This window comes from Oryx dammah, unplaced genomic scaffold, assembly GCF_014754425.2.
Source record: "Oryx dammah isolate SB20612 unplaced genomic scaffold, SCBI_Odam_1.1 HiC_scaffold_18, whole genome shotgun sequence".
Taxonomy (NCBI): domain Eukaryota; kingdom Metazoa; phylum Chordata; class Mammalia; order Artiodactyla; family Bovidae; genus Oryx; species Oryx dammah.
Window position 1 is genome coordinate 64,292,541 of NW_024070202.1, and position 16,476 is coordinate 64,309,016.

The 16,476-nt window shown below is 37.6% G+C and overlaps 1 protein-coding gene across 1 annotated transcript in view; it reads right to left on the reverse strand.

The window, feature by feature from the left end:
- Window positions 1-16,476, reverse strand: part of AVL9 (AVL9 cell migration associated) — a 66,958-nt gene that overhangs the window by 29,715 nt on the left and 20,767 nt on the right. The window contains exons 2-8 of the mRNA XM_040259672.1: window positions 15,168-15,288; window positions 13,430-13,515; window positions 10,241-10,312; window positions 7,864-7,953; window positions 7,122-7,188; window positions 6,027-6,067; window positions 4,834-4,872 (exon numbers count right to left, since the gene is read on the reverse strand). Coding sequence (XP_040115606.1) covers window positions 4,834-4,872; window positions 6,027-6,067; window positions 7,122-7,188; window positions 7,864-7,953; window positions 10,241-10,312; window positions 13,430-13,515; window positions 15,168-15,288 — 516 coding nt within the window. The remainder of the gene's footprint in view (window positions 1-4,833; window positions 4,873-6,026; window positions 6,068-7,121; window positions 7,189-7,863; window positions 7,954-10,240; window positions 10,313-13,429; window positions 13,516-15,167; window positions 15,289-16,476) is intronic.

Genomic DNA, 16,476 nt, shown 5'->3' on the forward strand with positions numbered 1-16,476 from the left:
AGGATTGGGAACTCATGTACACCCGTGGTGGATTCATGTCAATGTATGGCAAAACCAATACAGTATTGTAAAGTAAAATAAAGTAAAAATAAAAACTAAAAAAAAAAAAAGTAGGAAAAAGACCTAAACAGATTTCTCCAAAGAAGACATAAAGATGGCTAACAAACACATGAAAAGATGCTCAACATTGCTCATTATTAGAAATGCAAATCAAAACTGCAATGAGATACCACCTCACACCAGTCAGAATGGCCATCATCAAAAAGTCTACAAATAAAATAAATGCAGGAAAGAGTGTGGAGAAAAGGGAACCCTCTTGCATTGCTGGTGTGAATATAAACTGATATAGCCACTGTGGAAGACAGAATGGAGATTCCTTAAAAAACTAGGAATAAAACCACCATATGACCCAGCAATTCCACTACTAGGCATATACCCTGAGGAAACCAAAACTGAAAAAGACACATGTACCCCAATGTTCACTGCAGCAATATTTACAATAGCTAGAACATGGAAGCAAGCTAGATGTCCATTGACAGATGAGTGGATACGGAAGCTGTGGTACATGAATACGATGGAATACTACTCAGCCATAAAAAGGAATGCATTTGAGTCAGTTCTAATGAGGTGGGTGAACCTAGAGCCTATTATGCAGAGTGAAGTAAATCAGAAAGTGAAAGACAAATATCATACACTGCTGCATATGTATGGAATCTAGAAAGATGGGACTGATGAATTTGTTTTCAGGGCTGCAATGGAGAAACAGACATAGAAAAACAGACCTAAGGACCCTGGGGGAGGGGAGGAGGGAGAGGGTGAGATGTATGGAGAGAGTAACATGGAAATTTATAATACCATATGTAAAATAGATAGCCAACGGGAATTCGCTATATGACTCGGGAAACTCAAACAGGGGCTCTGTAACAATCTAGAAGGGTGAGATGGGAGGGAGGTATGGGAGGGAGGTTTGGGAGGGAGGGGACATAGGTGTACCTATGGCTGATTCTTGTTGATGTATGACAGAAAACCACAAAATTCTGTAAAGCAAATATCCTTCAATTAAATATATAAAGTGGCAAAAAATAAAAAATAAAAAAAATAAAGAGAGCTAACAATGCAATCACTACATGATCCATGGTCTCCAGATTAAGAAAAGCAGTTTATAGCACATTATTATGATACCTGGGGAGATCTGAAAAGGCACTGTACATTAGATATCATTTATTATCTCAATGTTAAATTTCTTGAATATGAAAATACTTTTGTTATGTAGGAATACACCCTATTCTTTTTTTAAAGGTTTTATTTATTTGTTTTTGGCTGTGCTGGGTCTTCATTGCTGCGTGGGCTTTTTCTTTAGTTGCAGAGAGCTGGAGCTACTCTCCAGGTGTGGTGTGACAGCTCCTCATTGTGGTGGCGTCTCTTGTGGAGCATGGGCTCTAGGGCATACAGGCTTAGCTGTCCCACAGCATGTGGGATAGTCCTGGATCAGGGATTGAACCCATGTCTTCTACACTGGCAGGTCGATTCTTTGCCACTGAGCCACCAGGGAAGCCCCAGGAATATACCTTTATTCTTAAGAAATATATCTGAAAATGTTTAGGGATGAAGTACTGTGGTTCTACAAATTAGTTGAAAATTATTATGATTCAGGGGGAAGAATGAACATATATAAAACAATGTAATGCAAAAGTGTCAAAATGCTAACAGATGAAGGATGTAAAGTGTCCATATAAAATTATTCTATCAACTTTCTTGTAGGCTTTTCAGAATAAAAATTGAGGGACAGGGTTCAGTTAGATACAGAACTAAAACTAACACTAGTGATAATTAAATCAGATGAAAAAACAAGCATAGAGTTGCTGAGGTGAGTTTTTTTCTTTAACAATTAAATCATTTAGTAGCACTAAGTCATATCTAATAAAGCATGGTGCCCACAATCACCTGCGCTCTCCTTAAAAACATTGATGACTTAAGGAGTAGTGTGCAAATACAGAGAAACCAAGACTTGCATTAAAGGATGTCTTTACCAAGTGAATATAAAAAGGGTATACCTATGACTTGCCATGTTAAATAAAGTCTACTTGATCATAAATGCCACTGCATGTGGCTAGACTAAGTATTATTTTGCAAAATTTTTTTTCAGATATATGTAACCATGTGTGCTGTTTTGAAAAACATTTTTTTAAATTATAAGTTGCAATAAAAATTTGAAACTTACAAGAAAGTAGCTCAGTCATGTCCGACTCTTCACGACCCCATGGACTGTACCCTACCAGGCTCCTCCATCCATGGGATTTTCCAGGCAAGAATACTGGAGTGGGTTGCCATTTCCTTCTCCAGGAGATCTTCCCGACCCAGGGATTGAACCCGGATCTCCTGCATTGTAGGCAGACGCTTTACCGTCTGAGCCACCAGGGAAGATTTGAAACTTACAACTAAACAACAAAAAAACAAACCTGATTAAAAATGGGTATAGGATTAGGGAAGACATTTCTCCAAGGAAGATATACAAGTGGCCAACAAAAACATGAAAAGGTGCCCACATAACTAATTACTAGGAAAATGTGAATCAAAACCAGGAGATACTACCTCACACCTATTAGGATGACTACTATCAAAAAACAAGCAAATAACAAATGCTGGATAGAATGTGGATAAATTGGAACCCTTGTGCACTGTTGGTAGGAATGTAAAATGGTGCTGCCACTATGGAAAATACATCAGTTCCTCAAAACATTAAAAACAGAACCACCATGTGATTCAGAAATGTCACTTCTAGGTATACACTCCAAAAAACTGAAACCAAGGCCTTGAAGACATTTACACAGACCCATGTTCACAGCAGTATTACTCATGAAAGCCGAAAGGCGGAAGCAACCCAAGTGTCCATCAATGAATGAAGGGATAAAAAAATGCTCTATGTACATTCAATGGAATATTATTCATCCTTAAAAAGGAAGGAAATTCTGACATCTGTTGTACATGGATGAACCTTGAGGACACTGTGCTTAATGAAATAAGCCAAACAGATATGATTTCACTTGTGAGAAACCTAGAATAGTCCAATTTATAGAGACAGAAAGTAGAAGGGTGGTCGCCAGTGGTGGGAGAAGGGGTGAAAGTGGAGTTATTGTTTAATGGGTAGAGTTTTGGTTTTGCACAGAGAGTTCTGAGGACAGATGGTAATACCACAACAACGTGAACATACTTAATGCTATGAAACTGCACACTTAAAAATGGTTAAGATGGTTAATTATATGTTATATGTATTTTACAACTAAGCTTTTTTTAAAGGTTGAACTATTTCACCAGTACATGTTTCATTTTTTTTTTTTAATTTACCTTCCTGTTTGAAGAAAGAATACATATTCATTCAGAAAATCAGAATACAGAAAAGTATTTCCTTCTTAAAAAATATGCATGGTCACCAAACTGTTGCTGTCTTTCCTTCCAATCTCGTTTCAATGAATAAATACATTTATTTATAAAATCAGAATCCTGGGCTTGATATGTAGTTGGATCACCATTTTTCACTTAACATGCTATGAAACATCTTTACAACAATAAAACCACTCAGAATCTTTTTTGTTGTTTGGAATTATATACAAGATAAATCAAAACTTAATTCTCTTAGAGCTCTGTGTCAACTCAGATAAATTCTGGAAAATAAATCTCTTAAGAGGACAATTACTGGGCCAAATGGATAAACATTTTTATGATAATGAATTATACTGGACATTGTGAATGACTGACCCTCCAACATCCATTCCATCTCTATTGAGCACAGTAATACTGACCACAGACCCAGGAATAGCTCCTGACTAGTCTAAACCAGAGGTCAGCAAACTTTCTATACAGGGTGAGATAGTAAGCATTTTTCATTTGTGGGCCATTTGGTTTCTGTTCCAACTACTTAACTCTCCCACTGTAGTGCAAAAGCAGCCATAAACAATAAGTTGAAGAATGGCTGAAACTGTGTTCCAAGAAAACTTCATTTGCAACAATAGGTGGTGGGCCAGATTTGGCCCTGGGGCTTAAATGTGCAGAGACCTTGGTCTAAAATCCCTTATAATTTTTTATCTAAAATCATGGCAATCCTGTCCCTTTGTACCAGAGAGTGCATCTGGAACCCAGACTTAAGCCAATCAATACAGGCATTTCTTTAGCAACAATTATTGGTTCTGGGTAGGCATATGGCCTCACAGGCCCAAATGAATTGAAGGGAAGAATTCGCATTAGATTAGGGAAAAGATATTATCTCTGCCACCAGCATATAGCTGAGGCAGCATATAGCTCAACTACTGTTGGCAGTAATCCTATACTACAAGGGAAATCAGGCTCAAGATAAAGCTAGCACTGTGGACTGTAGAGCAAAGAGATGAAAAAAATCTAGGTAATTAATTATATTATCAAACCATTCAGTCAACATACTCTCAAGTCTGAAGCAAGCCAATACATTTTTAAAGTCAACTTAGACTGAATTTTGGGGACTTCCCTAGAGGTCCAGGGGAAGACGTTGGACTTCTATTGCAGAGGGTACAGGTTCCATTCCTGGTCAGGTAACTAAGATTCTGCATGCCAATGCAGCACAGCCACATATGCATACATACACAGAGTTCTCTATTACCTAATATAGTCAAAACCACCTTGATAACTGAATACTATCAAGCTGCCCCCAGAAAACACTGCACGAATTCACACTTCTATAGTAGTAAAAAAGAATATGTACTTTAAGCTCACTGCAATTTGAGAGCCAAAAAAGTCTTAATTTATACTTTAATTTTAAGAAATGTCAATAAATGTTAAATATTCCATCCATTCAAATCTCACCTTTTTTTCAAGAAGAATTAGTTTAAATAGGATTAGAACCTGAAGAAAGAAAAATAATATTGTATTAAAATAAGAAATCCAAGCCTATTATTCATTTGCCTTTGTCCCTCCTCAAACATAACCATGTAACATTGAGTCAATAATATTAAATAATTCTAGTGCTTTAAAAATAATTGAAAATTATGAACTTATACTGATAAATTAAGTATCTGAGTTCTCTAAAAAATGTGAGTACCACTTAAATCACTATCAAATTGGACTTTTGGGAGGAAGTTGTGCCATTTTTTGCTTGAAATATCTGCAAGCCCCTTAAAGGAAAGGTACTATTCCTTTACTTCTGTTTGTCCAGGGCACTCACAGAGCAGACAGATACTCACTATACGTGTTAAGGGAACAATGAATGTGTGTATGCCCCAGTCAAAAGACGTTAGGTACAGATATTTTGCTGGAAAATGTTTCACTCTCAGGGCAACATACAAAATAGTCTACAAGATTAATTAAAACATATTTCTTTCAGATGTGGTATACACACACACATGCACACACACAGTGGACTACTACTCAGGCGTAAGAAACAATGCCATTTAGAGCAATACGGATGGACCTGGAGATTATCATGCTAAATGAAGTAAGAAGGAGAAAGACAAATGCCATATGATATCATTGACATGTGGAATCTAAAGTACAATGTAAATAAACTTATCCATGAAATAGACTCACAGGCTTACAGAAGAGATTTGTGATTGCCAAGTGTGTGTGGGGTTTCTGGGAGAGGAGTGAGTTGGGAGTTTGAGATTGGTAGACGCAAACTATTACGTATAGAATGGATAAACAACAAGGTCCTGCTATATAGCATAGGGAACTATTCTCAACAACCTGTAATAAACCATAGTGAAGAGGAATAAAATAAAACATGTTTCTTTCAACTCTAATTTCATAATATCCAAAATATCAACAACTGTAGAAAAAAGTATCTTATCCAGCACTGAAATAAACAGACAGTGTGTACTTTTAGAAATTTCTATTATATAAGCACTATCAACACTTTTAACTTTCTATCATTATGACAGCTATCTCAGAAAAATTAAAACATGGTTATGCCATAATCTGCATTAGACCATGCAGCTCATGGAATCTTCCTAGTTAAATGAACATAATTTTAGTACATCATAAATTTAAAGAAGGTATCATACCTTGTGTCGAAAATGAAGCACAAGATCCCGAGGAGATAAACCTATGTTAAAAAAAGAAAAGAAAAGCTAATCTTTGACTACAACCTACTGTTTTTGTCAAAGGAAGGTTTAATCTCCTCAAAAAAGGTAAAAGTAGGACTACGCAAAATTTAAATATTTATGTAATATCTGATTATGTACACATACAAACAGAACTTCAACACTGTTGGATACAATGTCCTACAATAATGGAAATATTCTAAATCTACATTGTCCAATAGAGTAGACATAAGTGGCCACTGAGTACTTGAGATACGGCACCTGACAAACTGCTTTTTAAACTTTATTTAATTTCTATTCATTCTAATCTAAATGCAAACAGTTACTTGTGGCCAGAGGCTCATGTTGTGGCTGTGCAACTCTCACGCCTTCTCTCCATTCTAAAGCCATCTTACAAATTACACAAGTTTAGAAATCATGAAGCTTGTACTTCATAGTGGCAGTCAATCATTTAAACAAGGCTTTTGGGCACTATACCCCATAGGTATTATTTCTGAATCACAGTCTTCTCTGATCATCTGCCATAAGACAAGATAAATTAATTCAGAGAAAAATAGGAGTTTTATAGTTCCCATTACACATAGGACTGCAAAAGTGAACCTCGCACAGTTTGGCTCTTTATGCTAAAATTTGAAGTGAGTGAGCATAAATCACTATGTGATCAAGACTTTTTTAAAAAATAATTATGAAAAGGACTTTTTACTGAGTACCCGACACACCAATGGATGTTCTTGGTTGTGAAAATGGCATAAAACCCCCAACTTGAAAAATCTTAGAATAGAAAGACACTAATAAGCAGATCTCTCTCTCCCTTGCTCTCCCTGTGTATGACAAGGAACTGACCTGATCAGCATTAACATAAGGAAAAGAAAAAACTTCCATTATTATTCTGAAAAGCTGAAATAGGCTTTATACAATAATACTTCTAAATTTTGGTTGCAGAATTTAGACACCATATAGAAATGTAACTCTGATCATGAAGTTTTACATGCAACCAACATGCCAAACAAAAAGAAGAGAGGGCATTTCTTCTGACTTGTAGAAAAAGCAACTTACCAAGATATACCTGGGATCCTTCTAACGAAGTTCCTCCCAGGGAACTATTCATATGTTCATAGAGCTCCTATAAAATAAGATTTAGTTTAGAACACTTTACCATCAGTTTAGACACTGAATCAGAAATAGGATGACCAGGGGAAAACTGGTTGTTTGAAGCAGTTTTGTCATTTTGAAACTCTGCCAGTTGCCAGCACTCCTTCTTTCTGTACCTCTATATTTTAGAGCTTGATCCATTCCCATGGTGGTATGGATTCCTAGGATAAATTCCCTCTATGTCCTTGCTAAATAACTGTTGCTCTCTCACTAGAATCCAGGGGAGATCCATGCTGTATACAATAATGGCAGCCTCGAAAAAAACATTATTTTTAGTAAAATAGTCATGTAGTTTTTCTGTGCTTTTTGGTATGGGAGTTAGGATCCAGAAACCTGATATATAAACATACTGTGCAGGGTATTAATGAGATAACAAATGTAGAGAAGCAATGCCATAGCAAAAGGGCTATTATCCATTAACAGAAATATTTGTTATAACCAACTGTAGTCATCATTTCCAGTAAAAGATAGTTTTGTTAAATTTACTCAGTAGAAATTGTACATTTTGGGCAGATCTTCAGCCCTTCAATGTTATTTTCAAAGAAGAATGTCTTTCTTAAGTTAATAAATCATCTCTCACAATATTAAACATCTACTTGATTCATGAATCTGTCTTCAGACACATCCATGGAGGATAAAAACTTACCTTTAGAATGGAAATTTGGGAAAAATCCTTCTCTTCAAAATATGCATGTGTAATGAGTTGAAGTTTTGCTTGGAGTAAGCCATAGAGAGGCTTAAAGAAAAAGAGAGATTACCATTAGTTTGATAATAGTAAAAACAAAACAAACACCCCACAACTTTTAACTTGAAAAGACCAGAAAGGAAAAAGTTACTGACAACTTTAGTATCGTATTATTCACAGTGGAGTGTTGTTAAATCATGTGTTCTAGTTCCTGGGGTGCAGGTACAAAGCAACCACCACTCAGAGCACTGGGTGGAGGGGGTGTGGGCACAGACCTCCTGCATGTTGCTCTGGTCACTCAGTCACATAACTCTGGGCACTTAACCTCTCCACATCTGCTGCCTAATGTAAACACGTGTATACAGAAGGATAATCCCACGGAAAGAGGAGCCTGGCAGGCTACAGTCCAAGGGGTCACACAGAGCTGGACACGAGTGACCCACGAACACTTTCACATTCAAAAGCACTTACTAGACTATCTGGCTATAGAAAGCACTTAAATGTTAGCCATTAGTATCATAAAATTTAAAACATCATAATTCTGCACACTGTTCTGCTAGGTTGTGGTTACATTTAATCATCCTTGCAGCACTCAGTTCTTTTATCTAGTTGAACACTCATGATTAAGTTCATTTTGCCTTTTTTGGCCTTCAATAGAGGCTTAAAATCTAAAAAAAAATGACTAGTCTGTGTCCTTTATTATATTCTACATAATATTCTTTTGTGTATCTGAAAACAAAGTTACTCCTTAATTCTTACCTATTTAAAACCCTCTTCCTACCATTTCCATCCTTTTATGTTCTTTTCTTATGCTGGGAAAGATTGAAGGAAAGATTGATGGTTGGATAGCATCACTGACTCAATGAATTTGGGCAAACTCCAAGAGATAGTGAGATAGTGAAGGACAGGGAGGCCTGATGTACTGCAGTCCATGGGGTCGCAAAGTCAGACACGACCTAGCGACTGAACAACAATAAAATGTTGTTTTCTAGATGTTTTCTGGTTTCTATGTCCTTTTCAGGATATAGAAACTAATACTATATATATCCTCTAACTAGTTAAAACAAGTAATACTGGAATAGTTTTATCCTCCAGTATCCAGGTTAATGGGCTTTCCTGGTGGCTCAATGGTAAAGAACCCGCCTGCCAGTGCAGGAGATGTGGGTTCAATCCCTGTCGGGAAGATTCCCTGGAGGAGGACATGGCAACCCACTCCAGGATTCTTGCCTGGAAAATCCCATGGACAGAGGAGCCTGGCGGGCTACAGTCCCTGAGGCTGTACAACTCAGCGGCTAAAACAACAACAAAAGTCATTAAAAATCATTATGTTTCAATTAGCAATCAGAAAAAAAAAATATCTTGCACTTAATAAATTAAAAGTATTGATTGAGAATCTCAGAAGATATTTATTGAATGAATAAACATCAACCAGAGCACTCTGTGCTAGACTCTGGCAGGCAACAACAAAAATCCTGGTTAATATATCATTATTACTAACATATTTTTACATATAGGCTAAAAGGCACTATGAACCATCAGATGTTTCTGTGTGAGCCAGCTCTCTCCATCTCCCTGCCTGTTTTATCTGTCCAATAAAACTGGATTTTCACTGCAATTTTATCATTAGCAGTTACATGTCTCTGAGAGAAATATTTTGTCTGAGATGTAACTTTATTTGGGAAACAAGAACAGTAAATACTTAGATCTCTCTTCTTATGAGGTTTAAAATGACAAGTCTATCTAAAAAGTGCCTGCTATAGAATATTGGATATATAGGCACTTGATAAATGGCACCATTATGATTATTATTTTTCTTTGAAGAATGATTGTTCAGGAAGCCTTTCAAAATGGTGTATTCGTCCAACATTCAGCACTCCTATACATTGGTCATCTGGTCCAGTATAAAAAAAAATTCACTGATATACATTTTCTCAGGCTACCCTTCAAGAAACTGTGTACAGGAGTCAGATTAGCAATCTACCAATTTTCTGATACTGAAATCTTTTATAATCATTTCTTTTCTAGGAGACTATTCTTGCCCTATGTGTCAAATTACTATCTTGGAAGAAATACCCTGATCCTTCAGATCCTATTAGTAAGGTCCATATGATTAAATTATTTTTTTTAATATTTATCTATTTAGCTGTGCTGGGTCATAGTTGTGGCCTATGGGATCTAGTTTGCAGACCAGGGATCAAACCCATAACCCCTGCAGTGGAAGCACAGTCTTAACCACTGAACGACCAGGGAAGTCCCTCTCCTCATTCCAATAATGCTTTATTCTCAAATAAAAAGCTGCCATGAGTGTTTGATATTAACAGGTTATTCGGTTACTTACCAGCTTGCTTAGAACACAGACACTTTTTTGAACAGTCTCTCTGGTGATATCTGCTTGTCGTACTTTCAATGCCTATTATAAACAAATAGTCATTATTAGAAATTTTTCACAGAAATATTTAAAAATCATTGTGTTTCAATATAAGCTAGCAATCAGAAAAAAAATACTTGTGCTTAATAAATTTAAAAGTACTTACTGAGAATCTCAGAAGATATTTATTGAATGAATAAACATCAACCAGAGCACTCTGTGTTAGACTCTGGCAGGCAATGGGAATGTAACAGTGAGAGACCATCTCTGCACTCAGGGAATTTACAGTCTGGTGGAGAATATTTTATGTATAAATTGCCACAATCATAATGCAAACCAGTCATCCTTGGTTCCAGTTTTAAAATGGATACCCCTTTCAGAGACTTTTGTTTCTGGTGAGAAGGGGACAGTTTACGAGCTTGTTTCTCCAGAGATGGACGAATCGTCAGCAGTTTTGTTATGCTGGTTATTCTCCACTGTTGGGAGTCTGTCCTGGCACACCTGTATTGTACTGTAGTCCAGTTCTGAGCCATAACTCAGGTCCTGGTGATTTTGAGACCACATAAGATTTCTGCAGTTCTCTGCTAGGAAACAAGACTTGATCAACCCCAGGAAAAGCTGTGAGGGCAGCAAGAGTGACTCTCCCCCTTCTCGTGTACTGCCTGACATCTCCTCAGATCTGTGTCTTCAACTGCCTGAGAACTGATGATCTGTTGTTAAATACATTGAGAGTAGAGTCTTTCTTCAATCTGCTTCTACCTCTTTACCTTTATTGGATTCATCCATTAGGTCTCACCTTTGTTCAAAGGGAATGAAAGGCTTTCTCCTAGGCTCTAGGGCCTCTGATGTCTGATTTATCTGTCTAGTTATCAGATAAGGAGAGAACAACTTGGAGAAACGGGCAACCCTAATAGAAGTGGGTCAGATTCAGGAGGTAAGGGAGATAGGCAGTATGGAGTGCCACTTTAAGGATGTCTAGGCAGAGCATGAGAACTGCTGTTAATAACAACAGCACTGGAGAAATAATTTTACTGTGATTATACAACTTACTGGAGAAGGGAATGGCTACCCATCCCAGTATTCTTGCTGGGAAAATTCCATGGACAGAGGAACCTGGCAGGCTACATACAGTCCATGGAGTTGCAAAGAGTCAGATACAACTGAGCGACTAATACACACATACAATTTACAGGGGTAAAAGGTGGTAAAAGGAACAGATTTCCAAGAAAAGGCAGCAGCTCGATTCATTTCATCTAGTAATATCAATGTGCAAGGGTCAGTATGTGAAGAAATAAAATACAAATTCTCAGATTTCTTTATCTCTAAATTCAGTTATTCACTTGAAGGGCTTCCCAGGTAGTTCAGCTGGTAAAGAATCTGTCTACAATGCAGGAGACCCTGGTTTGATTCCCGGGTCAGGAAGTTCCCCTGGAGAAGGGATAGGCTACCCACTCCAGGAGTCTTGGGCTTTCCTGGTAGCTCAGATGGTAAAGAATTCACCTGCAATACAGGAGACCAGGGTTCGATCCCTGGGTTGGGAAGATCCCCTGGAGGAGGGTATGGCAACCCACTCCAGTATTCTTGCCTGGAGAATCCCCATGGACAGAGGAGCCTGGCTGCCTACGTGCATGGGGTTGCAGAGTCAGCCATGACTGAGCAATTAAGCACAGCATTCATTCACCTGAACCAAAAACATTTACAACGTGTGTCCCCGGTTCTAGGCCCTGTGCGTGGAGGGGTATTTCATGTAGTTAACTAGCTTGTTTATGCTGGAATTTACTTATTACTTTCAAATGGTTCAGGGAAACACACACAGACAAAGCAAATGTGGTAGAATATTAACGACTACTGAATGTAGATGGTTGGGTATACAGGTATTTATTGTACCATTCTTATCTGTGTTTGAAACGTTCATTATAAAAATTAAAAGAAAAATTTTTATGAAGTTAATTACCCACCTGAGGAAGCTTCTAAAACTTTGTGATAGCCTAGGATCAATTATTAGAGATTCTAATTCAGTCTGTAGAAGGAAAGGCCCAGCAATTATGCTTATAATTAAAAAGTTTCCAAGTAGTTCTGGTTAAAAACGATTGTTTTAGAGCAGTGGTTCACATCTGCCCTGAATATGAGAATCACCTGGGGAGCTTTTAATACTCCTGATGCCAGAACATTAACTCAGAATCTCTGGAGTGGGGACACCGTCATCCCTACTTATCTAAAACTCTCCAGGTAATTCCAATGTGCAGCTGAGAACTACTTCAGGCTTCCCAAGTGGCACAAGTGGTAAAGAATCTGCCCGCCAATGCAGGAGACCTTGGAGAAGGAAATGGCAACCTACTCCAGTATTCTTTTTTTTTAATTAATTTATTTTAATTGGAGGCTAATTACTTTACAATATTGGCCCACTCCAGTATTCTTGCCTGGAGAATTTCATGGACAGAGGAGCCTGACGGGTTTCAGTTGTGTGGTCACAAAGAGTCGTACGTGACTGACACATACCAGTACCACTACTTCAGAGTATTAATGATTTCATAAAGGGAAAGCGATCTACTCAGAAAGCGTATCCACACTGCAAAAAGAATGGTGGTGCTCAGAAACAAAGCAGGAAAGGGGAAGCTACCCGTCTTGGTTTATTTGAATTTGTTAGTCAGAGCTATTATACTAAGTTAGGCATTAAGAGGGCAGGTAAGTTTAAGAATGATCAAAATCTTAATTATAGATAATTAAGATAACTTGTGAGTAGTTTGCAGCTGTGGTCAGTACTTTCCACTACTTCTAGAAAGTTTCTAAAAAAAAGAAAAACACTCATTATCGTTCCTTTTTTTAAGTTTTCATACCAAACATTAGAAATAGAAAACTCAAGGATACCATGTAACTGAAATACAGTATTCTGAAGATAAATGGATAGTTTAGGTATCACTATCTAAAAACAATGTACCAAACATTATGATACAAATATAGTCACTAATCTCAACTTAGAAAAACATTCATGTGAATTAACTGGTATAGTAGAGAAAACAGCTACACAGTTTGTAAAAATTTAAAACAATATTACACATGAAAAATAAAGGCATATGTATTTCCCCAGGTTCTACATCTTAAGTGGCCAGTACAAGGAGTTTTCAAGTATTTTTTTGGTTTTCATTTTAACTGTTTTACCTTGGCTTCAATCTGTCGATAGCAAGAGATACCATATATAGTGGCTCCATTTCCATTTCTGGGTGGCAAGTGAAAAAACACAGTATCTAAGAGATATACAGAAAAATGTAAATACCAAAGTAGATTACTTGTATTTAATAATCAACTCTGACATTAGTATAATGCAGTCATTGAAACAAAAACGATGAAGTAACAGGAACCCATGTCAGATTTATTTCTAGCATCAAAACACTGGTTTCTTAGAATTCCTCTCCCTGCCTTTCAGTGTATACTCACCACACAAAAAGCTCTAGAGCCTGAATTGTAACAGGATGAATTGAGACCACAGCTGCCTTTCTCAGAAAATACTTTATTATACAGGATTATCCCAGGTTAAAAGAAAGTAAAGAATCCTATCAACCAAAGGCAACACAGAAATTTTGAACAGATCCAGGGAGTTCTTAGGACAATTGAGGAAATCTGAATGTAGGCTGGATATAAGGTGGTATTATGGAATTACTGTTAAATCTCTTAGCTGTGGTAAAGGTCAAATCCAAAGTCATCCCAGGAATGATCTTACTTTTAGAAAATGCAGGCTGAAGTATTTACAGATAAAGCATCATGATGTTTACAACTGACTTTCAAAATATAGGCAAAACTATGAAAGTGTTAGTTGCTCAGTCATGTCTGACTCTTTGAGACCCCATGGACTATAGTCTGCCAGGCTGCTCTGTCCATGGGATTCTCCAGGCAAGAATACTGGAGTGGGTAGCCATTCCCTTCTCCAGGGGATCTTCCTGACCCAGGGATCAAACCTGGGTCTCCAGCATTGCAGGCCGATTCTTTACCATCTGAGCCACCAGGGAAGTATAATATAGGCAAAACCATAGACATATAAAGAAAATCTGTCAAATATTTACTATTCTTCCAACTTTTCTGTATGTTTAAAAGCTCTCATACTAAAAATATTTTTACAAAAAGATTTGTGAATTGACTATTCCCCAATACAAAATAAAAAGTTAAAAAGGTTTGTGAGGTTAAAAATACAGCATTTAAATTTTATGTTAAACTGCATAGTAGAATTTGCCTCATTTCATACAAAAAGTAATAAATTTTAGAAAAACAAGCAACCAAACCAAGTTTAATCTGGTGTCTTAGAAGAGCCTATAAAACCATGATAAAGCATATTTCTTCATTAAGCCATTCAAAGCACTCATGTATAGGGTGATAGGAGATTTGTACTAACTTCACAGCGATGCTTTCTTTGAGGGTGTTAACACGTTCCTCATGCGTGAAAACTTTTAAGCAGACTGTGACAGCAATGCTTCAGGAGAGGAAAAACAACCCCAGGTGTTTTCAGATGGGCATTGGAAGATGAAGCTAGTAAACTTGTAGCTAGAGCTTCAATCAGCCTGCAGCTGGTCCAGGTAACCTTCCTGAGTTTGTCTCTGAGAGGAGTCTGAGGTTTAAATACAGAAAGTGCTACCAATAGCAGACGTCCTAATATGGCTAATCATGTACCTTGGCAAAAGAGTGGCCAATGTTCACCAACCATTGCCAATATAAGCCTGGCACTCTTCTGCAGATCCTCTAGTATACATAACTCACTAGTCCTCTTCAAACAAGCACTTAAATATTTTATGAACAATCACTAGGCCAAATGTCTTTCAATACCAGTACTCAGACTCTAAGATGTCAGAGCAAATTTGAAAAAAACAAAAAAGGCCTCTATTGATTGCTCCACTGTCTGTTTACATACCTTCTTGGTAGTTGTGTGCGCCATCTGGTAAGGCAAGGAAGGGCAAGTACTTCCATTCTTCAGGTAAGCTGTGACTATCATGTCCATCTCCTGGAATCAGGGGTGGGTAAGAGAACTCGACCTAAAATGGTAAGGAATGTTAGCCAACGGGGTGAAGATCAAAGGGAAAGTTATATCTCGACAGGCAAAAATGCTTTCAAACTCTCAATGACAGAAGTAAGGATAAGCCATGCTTGTTGATGCCATTTGACAATATCAACAAACCTACCAGTTTAGAAGATGAAAAAGAAAAAAGGAGGAAAAGGAGAAGGAAAAAAAAAAAGTAAGCCTTTCTCCTTTTTTGATTTAAAGGAGTTTAATTTTGACGTGTTTAAGGGTAGGGTGTAGTGGGGGTGGTGACTGAATTGGAGATGTACTTTGGGAGTTGTTACCAAATAGATCAATACCCAGTTGTGGATGTGACTGGTGATAGAAGCAAGGTCTGATGCTGTAAAGAGCAATATTGCATAGGAACCTGGAATGTCAGGTCCATGAATCAAGACAAATTGGGAGTGGTCAAACAGGAGATGGCAAGAGTGAACGTCGACATTCTAGGAATCAGCGAACTAAAATGGACTGGAATGGGTCAATTTAACTCAGATGACCATTATATCTACTACTGCAGGCAGGAATCCCTCAGAAGAAATGGAGTAGCCATCATGGTCAACAAAAGAGTCCGAAATGCAGTACTTGGATGCAATCTCCAAAACGACAGAATGATCTCTGTTCGTCTGCAAGGCAAACCATTCAATGTCATGGTAATCCAAGCCTATGCCCCAACCAGTAACGCTGAAGAAGCTGAAGTTGAATGGTTCTATGAAGACCTACAAGACCTTTTAAAACTAACACCCAAAAAAGATGTCCTTTTTATTACAGGGGACTGGAATGCAAAAGTAGGAAGTCAAGAAACACCTGGAGTAACAGGCAAATTTGGCCTTGGAGTACGAAATGAAGCAGGGCAAAGACTAATAGAGTTTTGCCAAGAGAATGCACTAGGCATAACAAACTCTCCCAACAACACAAGAAAAGACTCTACACATGGACATCATCAGATGGTCAACACCGAAATCAGACTGATTATATTCTTTGTAGCCAAAGATGGAGAAGCTCTATACAGTCAGCAAAAACAAGACTGGGAGCTGACTGTGGCTCAGATCATGAACTGCTTATTGCCAAATTTAGACTCAAATTGAAGAAAGTAGGGAAAACCACTAGACCATTCAGGTATGACCTAAATCAAATCCCTTATGATTATACAGTGGAAGCGAGA